General features: G+C 46.4%; 1 protein-coding gene across 2 annotated transcripts in view; it reads right to left on the bottom strand.

Annotated features, from left to right (window-relative positions):
- Nucleotides 1–24,337, bottom strand: part of LOC119965948 (probable thiopurine S-methyltransferase) — a 54,672-nt gene that overhangs the window by 4,379 nt on the left and 25,956 nt on the right. The window contains exons 4-8 of one of the 2 annotated variants that reach the window (XM_038796984.1): nucleotides 23,384–23,516; nucleotides 20,735–20,787; nucleotides 18,580–18,654; nucleotides 12,530–12,615; nucleotides 2,751–2,795 (exon numbers count right to left, since the gene is read on the bottom strand). In XM_038796984.1, coding sequence (XP_038652912.1) covers nucleotides 2,751–2,795; nucleotides 12,530–12,615; nucleotides 18,580–18,654; nucleotides 20,735–20,787; nucleotides 23,384–23,516 — 392 coding nt within the window. The remainder of the gene's footprint in view (nucleotides 1–2,750; nucleotides 2,796–12,529; nucleotides 12,616–18,579; nucleotides 18,655–20,734; nucleotides 20,788–23,383; nucleotides 23,517–24,337) is intronic. The other variant, XM_038796985.1, reaches the window with a different exon arrangement.

The following is a 24,337-nucleotide window of genomic DNA, read 5'->3' as shown; positions in this document are numbered from 1 at the left end:
CCGAGTTCATACGTTTATACAGTCTGGAGGCCTTAACCTTTCCGTACCTTGTTATCACTACAGCTGGAGGAGTTGTCCGGGAAATGCCAGGGTACCAGATGGCAGATTGGGCCTGTGTCCTGCACTTGATGATGCCCAGGTGACCCTGGCGTATATTTGTTGGCTGCAGGGAACTGGGATGACCAGCAAATCATTGTAGACCAGAAGTGTTTTTGTTGTCCGAATCCCGTTTTTGTTGTGGCCACCCTCGTTAGAAGTAATGGCAGATTTGGCAGCATGGTAGCACAATGGTTATCACAGTTGCTTCACAGCTCCAGGGTCCCAGGTTCGATTCCCGGCTTGGGTCACTATCTGTGCTGAGTCTGCACTATCTCCCCGTGTTTCCTTCGTGTCCAAAAAGGTTAGGTGAGGTTACTGGTATAAAGTGGAGGTGTGGCTTAAATAGGGTGCTCTTTCCAAGCGCTGGTGCAGACTCGATGGGCCGAATGGTCTCCTTCACCATTGTAAATTCTATGTGGGCATACCAATTATCACATTTATGTTCCAGGCTAATCTGTTGGTGTTTACTTGTGATCACTGGCAGTTGTCTCCCTGTAAATTAGGAGTAGTTTCCTTGATTGGATTGACATCCTGTTTTATCAGAAGATCCACTGTGGCCTTAGAAAGTGTGTCTGCCGTTGTTTATTTTTTGCCCTGGGTGTATACCATCTTGTAGGTGAACCTCATGAGGAGTCAATAGAATCTTTGGATTCTGGGAAGCATCTTTGTCAGTTCCTTCTCATCCAGCACTGAGATCACTGACTTAAGGTCTGATTCAATGGTGACCTGTGGCCAGGATTTTTCACGCCCAATTGAGATGGGTATGTTGGTGGTGAGATCAGAAGATTTTACAAGAAGGCCCGAGGTGTATTTTCCAACTATGTGAATCCAGGACGCGATTGATCCCCTCCCCTGTCAGTGACGTTTCCCACTGTTGAATGTCAGTGATTTAATTTGAATGTATTTGCATCTCATTATTGTGGCACCTGCTGGAATCACACCACCATGAAAAATTAAATCCCACGTCAGTGTGACTTTGTGATGCCGTGGTTTACAACTGCCTTTAAAAGGCGTGCACCTGGTGACCTGAACTTCGAGGTGAGTGCACATAACTTAGGGCAGTGTTCCATACCAGCCTCCCCGGACAGGCGCCGGAATGTGGCGACTAGGGGCTTTTCACAGTAACTTCATTGAAGCCTACTCGTGACAATAAGCGATTTTCATTTTTCATTTCATGAGGATCCCAATGCACAGAAATGGATCTGTGCGTTTGGGGTGACAGACAAGTCTCCACAGCAGCTTCTTTGTGGCTGGCTTGTGGTGCCAGAGCAAAGGCAACAGTGCCGGAGAGAAGGGAATCTTGGGGTAAGTGCCTGGAGAATGGGGAGAAGGTTATCTCAGGGCAAGGGCTACAGTGAAGGTGGGGGCAGGATCGTAATAGGGGGTTTCATCAGAAACATGACTGAAAGGAGTTAAAATCAGCCCCATACCTTATTGCATCCCGTAGTATTCTAAACTACAGAAGAGGATAGTTTGTATACATTGTGAACGCCACAAAGCTTTATTTCGATTTGCTGTTATTACACACAGACAAACTAGGTCTGTGAGCATTCTGACAATCATTCAATTGCTGAATGTTTTTTTTATTTGCATGATCGTGAGAAAGACCAGTCTCTCAGACTCAATATGATTTTAGCTGTCCACCAGCCAATTCAACTGACTTCCAGTTCTGACTTTGACTCAGTATTAGTCCTGCTTTTCAATGTGCCACAGATTGGGGGAAAGACAGTGTACTCCTTGTGGAACTTTACGATGTCAGCTGGATCATCAGTTGCAGCAGATTCTTGAAGTTTAAACAGTGAGTCCATCTGGATCTGCTGTTGAAGTCTTGGGGAAAGATTGCCTCCTCCATTGACTGCAGTTAGAGCATCAGTCAGAGACGGCAGTCAAAAATTATAAAGTGAAATGGAAGATATCTGTCCTGAAAACATGAAAATTGTTGCATCCCGACACAACCGCATAAGAAAAACAGACTTAAAAACAAACAGCAAGATCCTTAGCATTGTTGAAAAAGCATTGTGAGGCAACGCAGTTTTAAATGAGAATTCTTATCCATAGAATCCCTACAGTGCAGAGACTTATTCGGCCCATCGAGCCTGCACCAACCCGTTGAAAGAGCAGTCTATTTCCTCCGCCCTATCCCTGTAACCCCACCCATTGATCATGGCCAACTCACCTAACCTGCACATCCTTGGACTGTGCAGAGCACCTGGTGGAAACTCACGCAGACAAGCGGAGAGTGTGCAAACTCCACGCCGACAGTTACCCAAGATCGGAATAGAACCCAGGTCCCTGTCACAGTGCAAACCACTGTGCCACCGTGCAGCCCTTTTGTAAATATCTGAAGCTGAACACATATTAAAATTTATAAATATGCTTTAATTAAAAATAAATAAATTTAAAGCACCCAATTAATTTTTTCCTCCAATTACGGGGGAATTTAGCGTGACCAATCCACCTAATCTTTGGGTTGTGGGGGTGAGATCCACGCAGACGGGGAGAATGTGCAAACTCCACATGGACAGTGACCCTGGGCCGGGATCGAACCCGGGTCCTCGGCGCAGTGAGGCAGCTGTGCTAACCACTGGGCCACCCTATAAATGTGCTTTAAAAGATGCAATGAAAATAAGGTGCAAGGAAAATAAACTCACCATACAAATCCCGAGTTTCAGCTTCTGAGATCTTGATTGGCAAACCTATGGACGTAAAACACATTACTAGTTCAAAATGTTGAACCATTTTTAAAGCAAATATTGATTATTGAAGAATACATTAATGAATGGTTCAGGTCAGGCTGCGATGGAGAATCAAAGATAAAAGAGGTCATAATGTCTCCCAGTCAGACAGACTCCCTCTACTCCACAGGCTACGAACTAAGTTGTTTACCAAGTGTATGTTCTTTCTGTAAACTAAGTGCCCACTTTCTTAGATCATAACTACCTTAAGAACTATAAGAAACAGGAGCAAGGGCTGAACTTCATCATTAGTTGCACCTTCCTGCCCTATTTCCAGATTGTTGAGCCCTTACTGTCCAAAATTCTATCAATCTCAGTATTGAACATACTCAGTGAGTGAACATACACAACTCCCTGAGGTAGAGAATTCCAAAGATTCACAACCCTTTAACTGAATGTATTCCTCCTCATCTCAGTCTTAAATGGGTCGTCGCGAATCCTAACATTCTGACTCCTGTTCTGGACTCTGTAAGCAGGGGAAGTAGCCTTTTAGCATCTACCATTTCAATGAGATCACCTTTGAATCTTCTAAATTCCAGAGATCAATGGTCCATTCTACTCAATCTCTAAATCAAGCTAAAAAGGGAGCAGCTGAAATTAAAGAAAAGGCAACTGTAAGAAATTGGGGTCTTGAATAAACAGGTAGACTACCGGTGGCGGCATGTAGTAAGAAGTCATATGTTGGGTAGCTCTTGCTCGAGACTCAATTATTGGAACTTAATGCCCGGTCCCAGGGGCAATTTTTAATTGAATAGGCGCAGGAAGACTTAAGGAAGGAGCGGGATGTCTAAAACGCAGAAGAAGGCCACCGGGAAGAAGCGGGCAACTGAAAGTTCACCGTTGAGCGAAAGGGTCAGCCCGACAGCAGGAAAGATGGCGGAGGCTGGGTGGCTGGGCGGGGCCGTGCCATTCACGGCAGAAAAGATTACCAAGGTAGCACAAGTGGATAGCACTGTGTCTTCACAGCGGCAGGGTCCCAGGTTCGATTCCCTGCTGGGTCACTGTGGGGAGTCTGCATGTTCTCCCCGTGTCTGCGTGGGTTTCCTCCGGGTGCTCCGGTTTCCTCCCACAGTCCAAAGACATGCCGGTTTGGTGGATTGGCCATGATAAATTGCGCTTAGTGACCAAAAAGGTTAGGAGGGGTTATTGGGTTATGGGGATAGGATAGAAGTGAGGGCTTAAGTGGGTCGGTGCAGACTCGATGAGCCGAATGACCTCCTTCTGCACTGTATGCTCTATGAGATGATGGTCGTGGAATTCGATAAACAGTTTGCTAAACACATGGAGGTGATGAGGAAGGAAATGATGGCGGCAATGAAGGTATTGGTGGAAGAATCAATTTGCCCCGGTGAAGGTGGCGGTGTCGAAGACATCAGCCAAGGTGCAGGAGCAGGGGAGAAGCTGAAGGGGGTGGAGGATGCCTTGTTGCAACACAGTGATCAGCTCACCTCAATGGGTGGGGAGCTGCAGAGGGTGGTGGAGGCAAACAAAGATCTGGGAGCAAAGGTGGAGGACCTGAAAAATAGATCTAGGCGGCAGAACTCAAGAATTGTTTGTCTGCTCGAAGGGGTGGAGGGCCCATGGCCGACTGAGTACTTTGCCAAGATGTTGGCTAGTGAACGGGAGTGTGGTGGCGGAGGGCGGGGCCATCTTCGTCAGAGCCTGGTCGAACAGTTTCAATGTGCCTGGGAATTGTGAAAAGTGGGGCGAGGGAATTGATACTGGGAGAAGTGTTTTCGAGAGGAAGTGGATGGGGGGATGGTGGGGGGGGGGGAGAGGGGTTCGATGACAACACAGGGACAGGGCGGGTCACGCCCAGTGGACAGGGCCCGGAGTTATCAAGATGGTGGATAGGATGGGTGGGGATTGGTGAGAGACCCCAGGTCAGAATAGTAACGTGGAATGTGAGGGGGTTTGGGGGGGGGGGCGCTAGTGAAGAGATCGAGGGTGTTGGCGCGCATAAAACGCTTAAAGGCCAATGTTGCCATGTTACAAGAGACCCACTTGAAGGTGAAGGACCAGGTGAGGCTCAGGAAGGACTCGAATATCCAAATATTTCACTCAGGGTTCAACAGTAGGGATCGGTAGGGTAGCAGTGTTGGTGGGTAAGAGGGTGAGGTTCCAGGTGGAAAAGGTGTTTGATCGAGTAGAGTGGGGGATACTTGATGGCAGTCCAAGAGAGATTTGGGATTGGTCCAAGAGAGATTTGGGATTGGTCCAAGATTTATGGAATGAGTACGGCTATTATATAGGGAACCGATGGTGAGTGTCCGCACAAATAATATGAGCTAGATGTACATTGCTCTGCCCCAGGTGTCCAGACAAGGGTGTCCTATGTCCCCCCCCCCCCCTTCTATTTGCACTAGTAATAGAGCCATTGGCCATCGGTTTAAGGAGTTTGAGACTGTGGAAAGGGAGAGTGTGGGGGTGGGGGAATGGAACTTCGGGTATCTTTGTACGTGGATCATTTATTGTTGTATGCTTCAGAGCCGAGTACATCAGTGGGAAATATAATGGGACTTGTCCGAAGATTTGCGTCGTTTTCAGGATATAAATTACATTAGGAAGAGAGTGAGTATTGTGTGGTGTCCCAGCCAGGAGAGGGGGCGGGGGCTGCTATTTCGTAGGGCAACAACCCACTTCAGGTACTTTGGGATGTAGGTGACGCGGGACCTGGGGGGGGAGGGGGTGCGCTAGGCCTCCTGAATTTACTATACTATTACTGGGCGGTGAATGAGTAAAAGGTGAGGATAATATAAAACCCCCTAAAAAGCTTTCTAAAAAGGTAACAATTTTTAAAGCGGAGGCACAGGGCGGAGAAGCTGACCTTTACTCCAACAGGATCCGCCTCCGGGCAATCAGTGAGGCGAAGGCGAAAACATCTGCCCCCGCACCCGCCAGCAGCTTAGATCCGACACCCCGAAAATGGCCTCTGAGGGACCTGGTTCCAAGTCCACATGTAACACTCCTGAGATGATGCTAAAGATCTCCCTTCCCTTCGTCTTTACGCCAAGGGTATGCATGAGGTGAACACTGGCCCAAACCGTTCCAGTACCTCCATGAGGTAATTCCATTCTACTCGGTCGAAGGCCTTCTTTGCGGCCAGGGAGATGATCACTCCTGGTGTCTTCTCCCCGGGTTGTGGACGTTCAGCAGGCATCTGATGTTCTCTGTCAGCTGTCTGCCCTTGACAAACCCGGTTTAATCTTCCCCGATTACTTACGGCAAGCAACTCTCCAGCCGCCTCACCAGAGCTTTTGCTAGGACAAAAGTGTCAGTGTTCAGGAGTGAGATGGGTCTGTATGACCCACACTCAGTCGGGTCTTTGTCTGGGATCAATGAAATCGAGGCCTGTACCAGTATAGGTAGCAGGGCCCCTCTCGACAGCAAGTCATTGAACATCTCCTGCAGGCTTGGAGCCAGTGCTGCCGCGAACGTTTTGTAAAAGATCATCGGGAACCCGTCCGGTCCCGGTGCCTTCCCTGATTGCATGGACTTGATGTGTTCCATGATCTACTCCAGACCGAGCATTGCTTTCAGTCCCTGCCTCTTTTTCTCCCCCACAGCTGGGGTGTCCAGCCTATCCAGGAACTGCTTCATCTTTGAGTCCCTCTTGGGGGACTCAGAGATGTACAGTCCCTGGTAGAAGGTCGTGAAAGCTCCGTTGATTTCCTCTGGAGCCATGACCACTTTACTGTTCCCGTCCCTTATCTGCGCTACCTCTCTTGTGACCACCTGTCTCCTCAGCTGGTGTGCCAGTAGGCAGCTGGCTTTGTCCCCATGCTCATAAAAGGTCATCGTGTCTGGTGGAGCTGGTTCATTGCTTTTCCAGTGGAGAGCAGGTCAAATTCCATTTGTGGTTTTTCCCTCTCTGCCAGCAGCTCCACTGTCAGGGCCATGAAGTACCATTGATCCACTTCCAGTATGGAGCCCATCAGCTGCTGTTCGGCCGCCTTATCGTTCCGGTCCAGGAGTGCCCTATATGCTATTATTTCCCTCCTGAAACCTGCCTTCAGTGTCTCCCAGAACGTAGAGGGGAGACCTCCCTATTCTAGTTGCAGGTTATATACCGGTCGATGGCTTCTGTCATTCATTTGCAGAAGATTCTTCTTGGCAAGGAGGGCTGTGTCCAGCCTCCATGGGGCGTGCTGGGCCAACCCATCTCCAACTTTAAGTCTACATATCCCCTCTCCAGAACCATCCCCCACCCTCTATTTATGGTTCTGCACGGTAGCACAATGGTTAGCGCTGTTGCTTCACAGCGCCAGGGCCCCAGGCTCGATTCCCGTTTGGGTCACTGTCTGTGCGGAGTCTGCACGCTCTCAGTGTCTGCATGGGTTTCTGTGTGCTCCGGTTTCCTCCCACAAGTTCCAAAAGTGCTGTTAGGAAATTTGGACATTCCGAATTCTCCCTTTGTGTACCCGAACAGACACTGGAATCTGGCGACTAGGGGCTTTTCACGGTAACTTCATTGCAGTGTTGATGTAAGCCTACTTGTGACAATAATGACTAGGGGCTTTTCACAGTAACTTCATTTGAAGCCTACTCGTGACAATAAGCGATTTTCATTTCATTTCATAAAGATTATTATTATAGTTTAAAATCCTCTCTACTTCCCTAGTTATATGGTTTGTGAGAATAATGGACCCAGCACAGTTCAGATGCAGAACAACATTTGAGTCCCCACCTTCCCCAGGACTGATGGCAGTGCACCACAAACTGAAACCCACTCCAATCTCTGAGCCACGGGGTTTGATTCAACCACTCTTGGTGCGGAGTCAGGCTTGACGGGCAAATCACGGGCGAGGTCCAAATCAGACTTCACACCAGGCGGCAAGCAGACCAGAGTCATCTGACTCGTGGTACCAGGGGTGATCTGGATAATGAAATTTAAATGAACCTCCACAAGCGGAGACCAGTTGCGATGCCACTTGGAGGTTTCGGAGAACATGAGAGCTCCCTTGATGATCAGCCAAGGCAGGGTAGTACCCTGACATGAGGGCAGTGCCAACCATGTATCCTGGAAGTGCCAACTGGGCACTGCCAGGATGCCTGGTTGGCACTGCCAGGGGCACTTCCCGGATGCCAGGCCTGCAGTGCCAGAGTTCCTGGGTGCCAGTTTGGCACTGCTAAGGGTCAAGGCCAGAGGGGGCCATGCCCATGAAAGGGGGTATGTGCCCATGTGAGGGAGGTATGAAGGGTGGGGGGGTTGGAGAGGGGTATGTAAGAGCTCAAAGGTTGGGAAGTGAAGGAGGAGTCCTGAAAGAGGGGGTACTGAAAGGTGGGGGCCCTCAGTGACCCCCATACAGGGGTGTCCTCACTTGGGAGGGGGGATTAATGCCCATGTGTGCGGGTGTGGCATTGCCCATGGGTGGGGGATGTGGGGGACCCTCAAGCTCACTTAGAGATCTGGACATCTTTTCAAAATGGTGCCCTGATCTCAGGTGTCGGTCTTGCCGGCAAGTTCAGCTCCCCACTGCTGAAAAGGTTTCTAAGAGTGGACAGGACTAGGGAGAAACACCCAAAGGCCCCCAAAAATGACTTAACTGTGGGTGAATTCAGTTCTGGATCTCATCCAAAAGGCCGGCGGGAAACACCCCGCTAAACCCGCTCAAAATGACACAAACGCTTGTGGCTGAATCGTGTCCACACGGCTCAGGCAATAATCCAGAAATTATAACCTTGGAGGTTCTGTTGTTTAATATTGTCCTTAGCCCCTCAAACTCTCTATGCAGAACCTCTTTACTCATTCTACCTATGTCATTGGTATCTACATTGACCATAACAATGGGATCCGAGCAGATGTTTCGAACCCTGATACTGGGCAGGCAACACAGCTGTCTGGACTCTGGCAATGACAATCCCCCTTACTATACTGTCATCTACTACCACTACTTTTATGTGCTCCGCCCTATCACAGTGCCATGGACAATCAGCTCATCCATCCTGTAACCCCCACTCTCATCCAAACAAACAGAGATCCAAACAAACGGAGAACCTAAAAATCGCCGAGGATGACACTCCTGTTCTCTGGGTCCCCTTACCTGCCTCAGCTGTAGCCCCACCCCACTGTCCCTGACCACTTTCCAAACCAGAAGACCCTACCCTAAGGGGAGTGAGCTTCCTGAAACAAAGCATTCAGGTACCTCTCCCTCACTGATGTGTTACAATGACCGCAGGTCAGCCTCCAACTCAATGACTCTGAGCTGAAGCTCCTCAAGCTGCAAATACTTACTGCAGATGTGTTTACTCTGAATTACAAAGTTATCCAGGAGCTCCACATGCTGCGGCCTTGACACATCACCTTACCTGCCATCCTTGATGTCTTTTAAATAATTACTTATGTATTTGTGGTGATTTTTATATGTTATTAAATAACCACCAAGTTGTGCACTGTTTTAAACCCAAGGCACACTCTGTTCACTTCTCTAATTATAACACTATTCTATTTTGGACTACTTATGTCACTTCACTATATTAGGCCCTAACTTTCCCTGTTCCAGATGCAGCACAGTGTTTAGCACTGTTGCTTCACAGTTCCAGGTCCCAGGTTCGATTCTCACCTTGGGTCATTGTCTGTGCGGAGTCTGCACGTTCCCCCCATGTCTGTGTGGATTTCCTCCGGGTGCTCCGGTTTCCTCCCACAAGTCCAAAGACGTGCTGTCAGGTGAATTGGACATTCTGAATTCTCACTCTGTGTACCCAAACAGGCGCTGGAATGTGGCGACTAGGGGATTTTCACAGTAATTTCATTGCAGTGTTAATGTAAGCCTACTCATGACAATAATAAAGATTATTATTATTACGTTTTGCACACAGTGCACCTTAATTGAGCACTTACCGGCCATTCAACTTACTTGTGATCTGAGTTTTGATTTTGTTCCCCACTGCTGCCTCTACTCCTGCAGCAGGGCAACACCACTTTCTGAAGGGTGAAAGCATCAGAAAGCAACAGAGCATCTCTTTCCCCTTTGCACTGAATTCCCACTTTGCTCCAAATTCCCAAATGTACGCACTCAGACTGTGGCTCACCCAGCTAATGTCTCTCCCACTGCCTGTGCACCCAGCAAGACCAAGACAACATTTAGACTTGGGCTTATGAGTGGTAAGTAAGAATTATGCCATACAACTGTCAGGAAAGCCTTCTCCAACAAGAGAGGATCGAACAATATCCTTTACACATTCAATGGTATTACCATTGCTGAATCCTCTGCTATCAATATCCTGGAGATAGAACCAGAAACTGAACTGGACAAGCCATATAAAAACCGTGGTTACACAAGCAGATTAGAGACTGCAACAACACTCAAGAAGCTTGATACATCTGGGCCATTAGGTACATTAGGGGCCTCACGGTAGCATGGTGGTTAGCATAAATGCTTCACAGCTCCAGGGTCCCAGGTTCGATTCCCGGCTGGGTCACTGTCTGTGTGGAGTCTGCACGTCCTCCCCGTGTGTGCGTGGGTTTCCTCCGGGTGCTCCGGTTTCCTCCCACAGTCCAAAGATGTGCGGGTTAGGTGGATTGGCCATGCTAAATTGCCCGTAGTGTAAGGTTAATGGGGGGATTGTTGGGTTACGGGTGGGCGGGTTACGTGGGTTTAAGTGGGGTGATCATGGCTCGGCACAGCTTTGAGGGCCGAAGGGCCTGTTCTGTGCTGTACTGTTCTATGTTCTATGTTCTACATGATCGGCACCCCATCCATCACCTTAAATGTTAACTTCTTCGAAAGCTGGTGGGCACTGATAGCAGTGTGGATCTTGGGCAAGATGCACTGCAGCAACTCGCCAGCCTCCTTTGGCAGCTCCTTCCAAACCTGTGGTCTCTGCCACCTAGAAAGACAACTGCAGCAGACACATGGGAATACCACCACAAGCAAGGTCCCTCCAAGCCAGAAACCATCCAGAAGGCAGCTCACCATCACCGTACTAGTGTCATCCTAATCTCATGAAAGAATAAAATAAAGGCTCATCTAAGGCTAATATATCCTTCCTAAGTTGTGGTGTCTGGTACTGCTCCCAGTTCTCCACTTGTGGTCTAACAAGGGTTTTGTATATCTGCAGCATGACTTCCAGCACCTCGTATTCTAGCCCTCTAGTTATAAAGGCCATTTTTCCCATTAGTCTTTTTGATTACTTTCGGACCCTGTTCATGACATTTTAATGGCTCTATATCTGAAACACCTAAATCTCTTCGAATCTCAAATGTTTGTAGTTTTTCACCACTTAGAAATATCCTGCTCTATCCTTTCCAGGCTGAAATCCCATTATCTCTACTCTCTCTAGTGTCAGCTGGGCAGCCATCCACCTCTCTCAATGCCCACCCCCTCACTCAATCCCCCACCCCATTCTCTCACCCCCCACCCCATCTCCCTCTCTCACCATCTCACCCCCTTTCTCTCACACCCCCATCCCCCTCTTTCATGCCCCCATCCCTTCCTCTCATGACCCCAACCCATCTCTCACCCCCACCCACCCCTTCCCCCTCACCCCCCCCTCTCTCAACCTTCACCCTCCTCGCCTCCTTCTCTCAACACCCACCCCTCTCTCACTCCAGGTCCCCTCTCTCGCCCCACCCCCTTCCCCCTCTCACCCCAACCCATCATCCCCTTCTCTCACTCCAACCACCCCTCTCACACCAAACTCCCCTCCCCATCCCTCTCTCATTCCAACCCCCCCCCCACCTAATTCACCCCATACTGGTATCAGTATCTCATCCAATAGACTCCTTCTTTCCCACACCACTCCTTCAGCCACACGTTCACCGGCCCAACATTTTATTTATAATACCCCCTACAACAACCCACCATATTACGCTTTCACTGCACTCCCATCTGTTTCCATTGCTCTTCCATCTGCTTCCACTGCTCTTCCATCTTTTGGACAATCTTCGGCTCCAAGGTGCCGTGGTCTACATTCTGGATGTTCTTCCAACAGTCTTCATCCTCATCCCAACAGGTAGTGAATACATCGTACTTGTTGGATAGGATGAATTTCCATGGACCCTGGTGGTCTCTTATCCGAGCTGCCCTAACACCCTACACTATCAGTCACACCAACCCATTCTGAACCTGCACCTCCAATATGGTGTGACCAAAGTCTGGGCCAAACTGTCCAGATGCTGCTCCCCTTCCTTTATGCGTTGAAGCATCTCCAACTCACAATCAGCTCAATAACTTATGAGGTGAGAAATTCAAGATGGGCGACATTTGCTGCGGATGTGTTCACTCTGGATAGTGGCACTGTCCGCAGACTCCCACAAATCCGGACACATCCTACTCTGACATACTAAGTCTTTTATCATTTATAGCCAATTTTTAGCTTGCTGTGAACTTCTCTTTTCTATTACTAACTTGTGCTAAGCACCAAAACACTGGATAAAATACCTTATGCCCCAAGGTTACATGGGCCACTGCAAGCATCGGGAAAAGCAGCACTTCCTTCTGCAACAGATTCCCACTTGTACTAATTCCCACTTTTAAACTTTTTTTAAATGCTGCTTCAGTTCTGTGCTGTATGCCAACCACACTCAACATGCAAAACAGTATACACGTTTACTTATATCTAAGCCAGTAACTATTTTTCTTTCCACAGAAGCATCTTGAATGTTGAATGGTTCTGGTTCCAACATATTCTGTCTTTAAACTTATATCTAAGTAAATTTGGAACATAAAAGAATGGAAAGAGCCATAACTTACCTTCAAAATCACTCTTGGTGCAGACTAAAGTGTCCAGAAGGTATCTACACCCTTTGGCCATGAGAGTTATCAACAGTTTGCTATAACTGAAACAGACAAGACTTAAAATGATGCCCATACACATTAAAACTTCTGCGGTATTACACAAGACTTTTTTTTTAAATAAGGGTTTCTCAGCCTTTCTGCTTTTGTGACCCCTCCCTCCCATATTGTAAACATGTTCTGAGACCTCCTGTAATTTGAAAAAAAATCTATTTAGAGTGCCCAATTCATTTTTCCCCCCATTAAGGGGCAATTTAGCGTGGCCAATCCAACCCAAAGATGTGGGTTGTGGGGGTGAAACCAACGCAAACACGGGGAGAATGTGCAAACTCCACATGGACAGTGACTCAGAACCGGGATCGAACCTGGGACCTCGGCGCCGTGAGACAGCAGTGCTAACCACTATGCTGCCCGAGACCTCATGTGATAATGTACCACTGGCAATACCTCAACCAATCAGAGTCCACTTGGCAACTAATCAGCACTCTCTTCTAACACAGAATAAATTTGTTCTTTTCCCCTATTCTTGCGAATGCTCTGATGAGTACAAGGTGAAAAGCTTCGGCAACACACCAGAGTCCAGTCAGTGTCCATGAAACCGTACCCTGGCATGAGGCATTATGTTCAGGAAAGGAATTGTTAAGAGGGCGAGTAAAAAGATTTGGCAAAGGGGGAGCATATAAAAACGACAGCAAGACAAAAGAAAGTGTCCTGGGTTTGAGAGAAGAAATTGACAGGAGAAACTACTTTTACGTTGAATTTCAGTGCAGGTGTGATGCCAGGTACGTAGGGCATAAGTGCCAATGATTGGCTGATTGAATTAAACAGCATGTTCCTTCAGCTTATCGTGAATGGCGGAGTAAGGACCATACTCAACCAGTCAGCACTTTTGTGGTGGTGAATGTCTTCCAACTAACCACAGGAGACTGAGAGACAGATTACAATTGTTTATTTGTGATTCAAGCATGAAGGGAACAACCCCAGAAGTACCTCCGAAGCAGCACTCTCCTCTATTACAACTCTCACAGGGAGAGCATTCTAATACAGCTTTCTCCACCAAGTCACAGATGCAGACAGCTTATACAGTTGGTCAGTACACAGAACATCAGTTGAGCCTGTAACGTCACTCACTTAGGCTTACGAGAAGCGACATACATTCATATGCAGAGACCCATTCTCTGCAAACAAAAGGAATATGTTCAAGCCTTGCACCTTTTGTGAATTACTCTGGAGTGTGAGGAGCCTATCGTTCCTTGTTTCATTCTCCTTGCCAACAATTCGGCCAATCAGAGTTAACTGCCAACTGCCTTTTCACCTGTAGTATGAACTTTTGTGATTGTATGAAATTTGGCATTTTTGCATTTGTCCCGATGAGCGCATGATGCACGAGTTGTCAGCAATTTTCTAGGATCAATCCAGCGAGAGCACAATGGGGAGTACTTCTTCACTGAAACTGTCTGGCTTTGGAAGGCTTTGATCAGTGAAACTGAACAGCTTCAGTCATACCCAGCTGAGAGGCTGATGCTCAGAGAACTTCTTCTAAGAGAATGTTTCTAGTGCTTGATTGTCAACTTCATGATGAGTCATTTCACTCACCTTAGAACATAGAACATAGAACATTACAGCGCAGTACGGGCCCTTCGGGCCTCGATGTTGCGTCGACCTGTGAAACCATCTGAAGCCTATCTGACCTACACTATTCCATTTTCATCCATGTGTCTATCCAGTGACCACTTAAATGCCCTTAAAGTTGGCGAGTCTACTACTGTTGCAGGCAGGGCGTTCCACACCCCTACTACTCTCTGAGTAAAGAAACTGCCTCTGACATCTGTCCTATATCTACCACCCCTCAATTTAAAGCTATGTCCCCTCGTGTTGGTCATCACCATCCGAGGAAAAAGACTCTCACTGTCCACCCTATCTAACCCTCTGTCTATCTTATATGTCTCTATTAAGTCACCTCTCAGCCTTCTCCTCTCTAACGAAAACAACCTCAAGTCCCTAAGCCTTTCCTCGTAAGACCTTCCCTCCATACCAGGCAACATCCTAGTAAATCTCCTCTGAACCCTTTCCAAAGCTTCCACATCCTTCCTATAATGTGGTGACCAGAACTGCATGCAGTACTCCAGGAGCGGCCGCACCAGAGTTATGTACAGCTGCAGCATGACCTCGTGGCTCCGAAAGTCAATCCCCCTACTGATAAAGGCTAGCACACCATATGCCTGCTTAACAGCCCTATTAACCTGGGTGGCAACTTTCAGGGATTTATGTACCTGGATGCCGAGATCTCTCTGTTCATCTACACTACCAAGAATCTTGCCATTAGCCCAGTACTCTGCATTCCTGTTACTCCTTCCAAAGTGAACCACCTCACACTTTTCCGCATTAAACTCCATCTGCCACCTCTCAGCCCAGCTCTGCAGCTTATCTATGTCCCTCTGTATCCTATAACATCCTTCAGCACTATCCACAACTCCACCGACCTTCGTGTCATCTGCAAATTTACTAACCCATCCTTCTACACCCTCTTCCAGGTCATTTATAAAAATGACAAACAGCAGTGGCCCCAAAACAGATCCTTGCGGTACACCACTAGTAACTGAACTCCAGGATGAACATTTGCCATCAACCACCACTCTCTGTCTTCTTTCAGCTAGCCAATTACTGATCCAAACCGCTAAATCACCTTCAATCCCATACTTCCTTATTTTCTGCAATAGCCTACCGTGGGGAACCTTATCAAACGCCTTACTGAAATCCATATACACCACATCAACCGCTTTACCCTCATCCACCTGTTTGGTCACCTTCTCAAAAAACTCAATACGGTTTGTGAGGCTTGACCTACCCTTCACAAAACCGTGTTGAGTATCGCTAATCAACTTGTTCTTTTCAAGATGATTATAAACCCTATCTCTTATAACCTTTTCCAACATTTTACCCACAACCGAAGTAAGGCTCACAGGTCTATAATTACCAGGGTTGTCTCTACTCCCCTTCTTGAACAAGGGGACAACATTTGCTATCCTCCAGTCTTCCGACACTATTCCTGTCGACAAAGACGACATAACGATCAAGGACAAAGGCTCTGCAATCTCCTCCCTGTCTTCCCAGAGAATCCTAGGATAAATCCCATCTGGTCCAGGGGACTTATCTATTTTTTTTTCTTTTTTTTTTAAATTTAGATTACCCAATTATTTTTTCCAATTAAGGGGCAATTTAGCGTGGCCAATCCACCTACTCTGCACATTTTTGGGTTGTGGGGGCGAAACCCACGCAGACACGGGGAGAATGTGCAAACTCCACATGGACAGTGACCCAGAGCCGGGATCGAACCTGGGACCTCAGCGCCGTGAGGCGATTGTGCTAACCACTAGGCCACCGTGCTGCCGGGGACTTATCTATTTTGACATTTTCCAAAATTGATAACACCTCCTCCTTTTGAACCTCAATTCCATCTAGCCTGGTCAACTGAACCTGAGTATTCTCCTCGACAACATTGTCTTTCTCCAGTGTAAACACTGATGAAAAATATCCATTTAACGCTTCCCCTACCTCCTCTGATTCCACACACAACTTTCCACTACTATCCTTGATTGGCCCTAATTTTACTCTAGTCATTCTTTTGTTCCTGATATACCTATAGAAAGCCTTAGGGTTTTCCTTGATCCTATCCGCCAACAACTTTTCGTGTCCTCTCCTCGTTCTTCTTAACTCTCCCTTTAGGTCCTTCCTGGCTAACTTGTAACTCTCAAGTGCCCTAGCTGAGCCTTCATGTCTCATCCTAACATAAGCCTTCTTCTTCCTCTTGACAAGTGCTTCAACTTCCTTAGTAAACCACGGTTCCCTTGCTCGGCAACTTCCTCCCTGCCTGACAGGGACATACTTAGCAAGGACACGCAGTAGCTGTTCCTTGAAAAAGCTCCACATTTCGATTGTACCCATCCCCTGCAGTTTCCTTCCCCATCCTATACATCCTAAATCTTGCCGAATAGCATCATAATTGCCTTTCCCCCAGCTATAATTCTTGCCTTGCGGTATATACCTATCCCTGCCCATTGCTAAAGTAAACATAACCGAGTTGTGATCACTATCACCAAAGTGTTCATCTACATCTAAATCTAACACCTGGCCGGGTTCATTACCCAGTACCTCGCCCCTTGTTGGCCTGTCTACATACTGTGTCAGAAAACCCTCCTGCACACACTGCACAAAAACTGACCCATCTATAGTACTCGAACTATAGTATTTCCAGTCAATATTTGGAAAGTTAAAGTCCCCCTGTAGTAACAACTACCCTGTTACTCTCGCTCCTGTCGAGAATCATCTTTGCAATCCTTTCCTCTACATCTCTGGAACTATTCGGAGGTCTATAGACAACTCCCAACAGGGTGACCTCTCCTCTCCTGTTCCTAACCTCGGCCCATACTACCTCAGTAGACGAGTCCTCAAACGTCCTTTCTACCGCCGTAATACTTTCCTTGATTAACAATGCTACACCCCCCCCTCTTTTACCATCTTCTCTGTTCTTACAGAAACATCTAAATCCTGGAACCTGCAACAACCATTCCTGTCCCTGCTCTACCCATGTCTCCGAAATCGCCACAACATCGAGATCCCAGGTACCAACCCATGCTGCAAGCTCACCCACCTTATTCCGGATGCTCCTGGCGTTGAAGTAGACACACTTCAAACCAGCGTCTTGCTTGCCGGTGCTCTCTTTCGAACTTTTAACCCTATCCCTGACCTCACTACTCTCAACATCCTGTACACTAGGACTACAATTTAGGTTCCCATCCCCCTGCTGAATTAGTTTAAACCCCCCCAAGTGCACCTTGAACTGCACTTTCCTGTTGTCAGCCTTTACCACTGCAGAGGAACAGCTTGTGCTGCTCTGCCGTACACGTCTGATGAGGAACAAGAGGTGCACCAACAACAACAGCACCAGTCGTAGTTCTGCCATTTCTTTAGCCACATGCCATTCCACACGGCAAAGGGAAAAGACACAGAAATACCGTTCTTTGGTTTTAAGACCTTCAATGCAGGCAGAGGATCACTGTCCATGTGAAGTTTGCACATTCTTCCCATGTCTGCGTGGGTCTCACCCAAAAATGCTAAATTGCCACTTAATTGGAAAAAAAGAATTGGGTACTCTAAATTATAAGAAAATAATGATAATAATAATCGCATTCGAAGCAGTACAGAGACAGTTCACTTGGCTGATTCCTGGGATGAAGGGGTTATCTCACGAAAAAGAGGTTGAATAAGTTGGACAAATACCCAATGGAGTTTAGGAGAATGAGAGGTGATGGTATTGAAACATATAAGAGCCTGAGGAACTTGACAGGAAAGATACCGGAAGGATGTTTCCACTTGTGGGAGAGACTAGAACTAGGATCCACTGTTTAAGAGTAAGAGGCCTCCATTTTAAGATGGAGATAAGAATGAGGTGATTTTTTTCTAGTATTTTCTTGTTCAAACTTTTTTCCCAATTGAGGGGCAATTTAACGTGGTCAATCCACCTACCCTGCACATCTTTGGGTTGTGAGGGTGAGACTCACACAGACACAGGGAGAATATGCAAAGTCCACACGGACAGTGACCCGGGGCCAAGATCGAACCCGGGTCCTCGGTGCCGTCAGGCAGCAGTGCTAACCACTGCGCCGCTCTTTCTTTTTGTATTCTCAACTCACCATAATCAGCCTCAAGAGCATGCTGCAGAATCCTCTTCATAATGACAAATTACTTTGTAATGAGAAAAGATTTAGGTTAACACTTTCATTTGTCTGGGTGCAAAGGTCACTCGTACTGTCACTTGCTGCTCTTCCAGTTCAAGGTACAGAACCACATACAGCCAGAAAAGAAAAATCTAAACAATCTTTTTTGTTTCTTTAAAGATTAGCTGTTTCATTTTGAAAATCAATAAAATACTCCATGCTGAGCATCAGATCTTATGTTAACTGAGATGCATACCAGTGCATGAAATCAGAAAAGGACACAGTGCTCACCGTTGTCTGTCAGGGCTGTTGAGAGCTTGCAGAGAACCTCGGTCCCAGATTCCATCAAACTGCCCAGCAATTAAACTACCCATGAGAAAAGCAGAATGAAATAGATTACAAATTATTGTTCAATCCAATATAATTAGTTATATCAGCTATCACAGAATCAATTAAAAAAATAAATACATTTAGAGTATCCAATTACATTTAGAGTATCCAATTGTTTATTTTCCAATTAAGGGGAAATTTTAGCGTGGCCAATCTACCTAGCCTGCACATCTTTGGGTTGTGGGGGTGAGACCCACACAAACACGGGGAAAATGTGCAAACTCCACATGAACAGTTACCTGGGGCCGGGATCGAACCCAGGTCCTCAGCGTCGTGAGGCAGCAGTGCTAACCACTGTGCCACCTTATCACAAAATCAAAACACAAATGTTTCTCACTTTAAAAATACTAACTAAGGTCTGTACATATATTAAAATCAATGCAATGTAACCTGTTTGCATCGGTGTTATTTATTCCCCAAGTACTTCAAAAATCCAGACCATTCCTTCTCTCAGTCTATTTTCCAACTTTGTTAATAGACGTCCTTATTACATACATGTTTTATTTTATTTATTTATTTATTTTAATTTAGTTTATCCAATTCATTTTTTCCAATTCAGGGGCAATTTATTGCATTCAATGAACCTACCCTGCACATCTTTGGGTTGTGAGGGCGAAACCCACGCAAACACGGGGAGAATGTGCAAACTCCACACGGACAGTGACCCAGAGCCGGGATCGAACCTGGGACCTCGGCGCCGTGAGACTGCAGTGCTAACCACTGAGCCACCGTGCTGCCCTCATGCTTTATTTTATAACGTACATTTATCTAGACTGAAATCCATCTTTATTCCATCTACTCTATTGATTCAGAAGCTTTTTTTGACAAAAAAAAGCTAAAGCACTTACATCTGGTTATTGGCCATTCACTGAAAGTAGCTAATCGATGTGAAGCTGTTATTGGACAGTTACTAAATACTGGAAACTTAACAGCTTACATTTGGAGCATGATCCCATGCCAATGTGTAACATCAAGAGGGAAATGCAAGTAAGGCAGAGTATGGAGCCATGGTTGGAACCTTGCCCTACTACTGGCTTGATATGTAGGAGGAGGATGATTAAGCCACGGCTGGCAACTCATTAGTTATGTTGGAATAGCAAGAAATGGAATCAACCAAGGGCAGAAAAATGTAGCAGGGCCACCAAAAAGAGATGGTGGAAGAAAAATTGGATGGTTGACCCTGTTCAATAAAGAGAGAATGAGGAAGACAAAGAGAGATAATGAAAATGAAATTAAATGAAAATCGCTTATTGTCACGAGTAGGCTTCAATGAAGTTACTGTGAAAAGCCCCTAGTCGCCACATTCCGGCACCTGCCCGGGGAGGCTGGTACGGGAATCGAACCGTGCTGCTGGCCTGCTTGGTCTGCTTTAAAAGTCAGCGATTTAGCCCAGTGAGCTAACAGTTGAACTTATAAAGCATATCGTTGGCTTAATCAGAGTGGTCTAGTAACAGTAAGCCTGGTGACAGATAGACTGAAGACAGTTGAAGAGGACATGGGTTTGAAAGATGAACACGGAACTGGTGGCGATGCTGCCGTCTAAGGGATGAATGATAATTTAAGAGATGAGACAGAGGTGTTGTGAGAGGTTTACATTGTTTAGGGATGGGAATTTTAAGGATGGGGTTGTCTGGCAACTTTGAACAGCACAAGAACAGTATTTTTGCATAAGGCACCATTACTACTGTAAGCAAACACTGTAGCAAGTAAAGGTAGTCATTTAATCAAGAGTTGGGTTGAGAAGATGCATAAGGGTTCAGGAAGAAAATTAGAGAGTGTTGAGAGTGGTGGTCAGGGGTTGGTGGCGTAGTAATTGAAAACATTTAGAGTGTTACGGAGTTGACTGGGTTAAGGGAGGGATTTGAGGCAGGGAGTGTGGAAGGAAGAGGGATGGAAGAGGAGAAGGTTTAGGGGTCCATGCAGATGATCCTAACCATAGAAATACAATGAAGCATGGACTGCCCATGTAGCTGGGTCAAAAAGAAAACTACAACAGGGAAAGTAAATTGTAGATAAAGAACACACTTAAAATGGAGATTGTAACATTTTTTCTTACCTTGAGAAGTCAAATATATTACACCGAAATAGAGAAATCTGTCCTTCGGTAGTCTGAAATGGAAAGCATGAAACAACCAAGTATCAAATTGTAGCCTTTTAAGATTGAACACCATGTTCCACTTCTGTAGACTCCTACTGAGACGGCTCTGGCTTTCCTTCAAGTGAAGGTTGGTTTATCAAGAAGCTGGTTTGTCCCCATGTCTGCGTGTCATTGGTATGGCAGGTGATTATCTTGTACAGGTTAATACTGCCCCTGTTATTTGTTCCTAATGGAAACAGAAGACTTGGGTAGGCTACAACGCACTCAATTTTGTGGTCATGATAAATTAGGCAAAGATATACGAGTTGTGCATCCTTTCTTTGTCCTGTAAAGATTTCCCAATTATTTCCCATGCCCTCACCCCCAGAGATGAAATATCCATCAGATGCCACTTCAAAATTGACACACCATGTATACCACAAATTATGATTGATATCTGAACATGTGGGGGGCCCAAATCTTCAATGCCAGTCACTTAGCAATGTAAACATTTAGAGCGTCAGAAGAATGAAATATATTCATAGGGCAGATTAAAATTAAGACACTTCTGGAGAGATGCTTGTTAGGTGGGAGAATGAGCCAGTCCTGTATGGATACATTTGGGAAACACTGCATTGCTGAATTTTCCTTCATATTTCACACCCGATTTTCTAAAGCTAGTGTAAGACCATAAGAAGTAGGAACAAGAGTAGACCATTCAGCCCCTCTAGCCTGAACGGCCATTTAATATGATCATGGCTGATCTAAACACATTAAGACCACTTTCCTATCTTATCTCCTTAATTCCCCTATTGATTATCGATCTCTGTCTTGAAAATGTTCAAGGATTCGGCCTCCACAGCTTCCTGGGCTAAAGAATTCCAAAGGTTCACCACTCTGAGAGAATAAATTCTTCCTCAAAACTGTCTTAAATGGGTGCGTCCTTATTCTGCAACTACAAACTCTGGTCCTGCACTCTCCCATGAGTGGAAATATCTTCCCTCCATTTTACCCTAATAAGAATCTTATATGTTTCAATCATACTGCCTCTCATTCTTCTGAACTCCCAAGGAGTACACACCCAACCAGTTTAATCTTTCCTCACTTAGCAGCCCCTCCATACCCGGGATCATCCTCGTAAACCTCCTCTGTACTGCCCCCAATGACAATACTTCTTTTCTGAAATAAAGAGACCAAAGGGTGGCACAGTGGTTAGCACTGCTGCCTCACCCTGCACTCTTTCCCCTTGGTTTCTGTGGCTATTAGCACCCTGTTTCCCTGGGTTTCTGTGGCTATGACTCATCTTTCATTCTCACTCCACAGTATAAATATTTCCCACTTTCTCTGTCTGTTAGCTTTGACAAAGAGACATCGGACTCAAAATGTTAGCTCTTTTCTCTCCCTACACATGCTGCCAGACCTGCTGAGATTTTCCAGCATTTTCTCTTTGGTTTCAGATTGCAGCATCCGCAGTAATTTGCTTTTTTTCTCAAGTCCCGAAAGAGTTAGGGTAATTCTCCCTCAGCGTACCCGAATAAGCGCCGGAATGTGGCGACTAGGGGCTTTTCACAGTACCTTAATTGCAGTCTTAATGTAAGCCTACTTGTGACAATGATGAAGATTATTATTATTATTAGGAGGAGACAACTGATCATCCAGAGGGCTGGGGGTCACTGGTGAGTCCTCAGCCCTGAGCGGGGCAGAGAGTCAGGGAGGGTTCCAAAGACTGCGGTGCAGGTGCCCTCTGGTTGGGGTGAGCTCTGCTGATCCCCTGCTTCCTCTGCAATGGGGCAACACTTCTGAGAAGTGCCAAGACCTGGTGGGCTCTTGACTGAGCTTGGCCCTTGATGATATCACTGGGGTATGATGGTGTCCAGAGGGGTGGCCTGAATGGGCTCCCAGATGACCAGAGACACTCTGAACATATAAAGGACACAGTCAGCAGTGTGAGCAGCCAGGAACCTGTAAGTAACGTAAGACGGGTGCGTTTAAAAGCCAGACTGCAGCAATGGAGGTCTGAGCCAGTCCACTCCAATCCAGAGGGGGACACCCTAAGTCCATGGAATTGGCACCAAGTCACTACCCGCTACTGCCCCCGGTCCGGGCAGTCATCCCCCAGCCAGCCTGTCAGTTTTCAATGGTTTTTCAGTGTTATGTTAGCCACCCGCTCCCCCTCCGTAGCTATGGCATCCAATCCACATTGTAAATACTTGTAGTAATTCACACCCGCGAGACTTCCTCCTGAAAGGAGCAGAGTATCATGGCAGGGCGGACTATACGGTGTCCAACCCACAATCACAATTATATGCAAGCAAATGCCGGTTTTGCATGCCGGTTGATTATCGCCATTAAGGAGAGACCGGAGCATGGAAAATAAGAAACTAGATAGCACAAGAAAGACCAACTATGTACGGTGCTTTGAATCAGCTGAGTTTGGAAAGCATTAATTAAGGAAACATTATATGGAATTGGCCCCATACTGTACACATAACCCACGGGACAAAACCACATGCCTGCAGGATAAATTCAATGTATCAAGTAGATTTCCAGCCATACAACATTATTAATCTTCATTGTAAAAATCACAGACTGTAGTAAACTGTCCTCAAACAGCTATCGCCACCATACCTTAAATACATCCACCCCTGGCATCCCTGGTACAGGTTCTTGAATGTAGGACAGATTCTGGTCTGTGAAAAATTGTTTTACTGCAATTTCAGATAGTTCCACACCAACTACAGTATGCCCCTGATCAGCCAACCTACAGACAACAGACCAAATGAAGAGGCATGATCCTTTGTAGCAAAGTGAATCTCAAAACTCACAGAAGTTCACCATTCAAAAATATATCTACATGCTTCGTTTTAACGAAAGATTTGAAACACCCAACTCGACTATTCCCCTGTTGTATATTCTTGTCTTGACAATGCAACTATAAACAAGGCATACTGAATTAAGATAATTGTGATTGAGCCGTTCTTCAATGAATTAATTCTTTCCACTAAATCAAGTGAAAGCCTGCACGTCAGTTTTATGGCTGCAGGGGAAACCTCCTGAGATTACATCAAAGGCGGGTATGGGCTGATGCGCGTAATCAATCACTCACGGTGGCATGTTAATTAGGTTCATTAATGAACCATTTGACACTAATTATCCCTGAACCCACCAGACGTTGGTGGCACAGGGATTAAATGGGAGTTTCCTTCTCTCCCATCTAGACACCCTGCCTGACTGAGGGGTGTGGCACCAGGGGGAGGACATCGGAAAGGATGAGGGTGGCATCGGGAAGGAGGGGCATTGAAAGCCGTCTTTTGCACTTGCCTCCAAAACCCCTGTCCCCAACTCTCTGGTGACTCTCTCCCTGCGACCCCCATCTCGTCCCAGTCATCTATGTTGTGATCTAGGAAGATGCCTAATGAAGTTCCGAGAGCATTACTGGCAGCAGACACCTGATGGCACTGACAACAATGGAGGTGGGGGTGGGGGTAAGGCCAGACTGGGACGGGGTCGGCTGGTTTAAATAGTGAAATTAGTTTTTTCCCACAACTCTTTTACAGTAACTATCATGGTAAAACTGGCAGG

The sequence above is a fragment of the Scyliorhinus canicula genome, chromosome 5, assembly GCF_902713615.1.
Source record: "Scyliorhinus canicula chromosome 5, sScyCan1.1, whole genome shotgun sequence".
Classification (NCBI taxonomy): domain Eukaryota; kingdom Metazoa; phylum Chordata; class Chondrichthyes; order Carcharhiniformes; family Scyliorhinidae; genus Scyliorhinus; species Scyliorhinus canicula.
The sequence above is the reverse complement of the archived record's forward strand: the minus strand, read 5'-3'. Positions and strand labels throughout refer to the sequence as shown.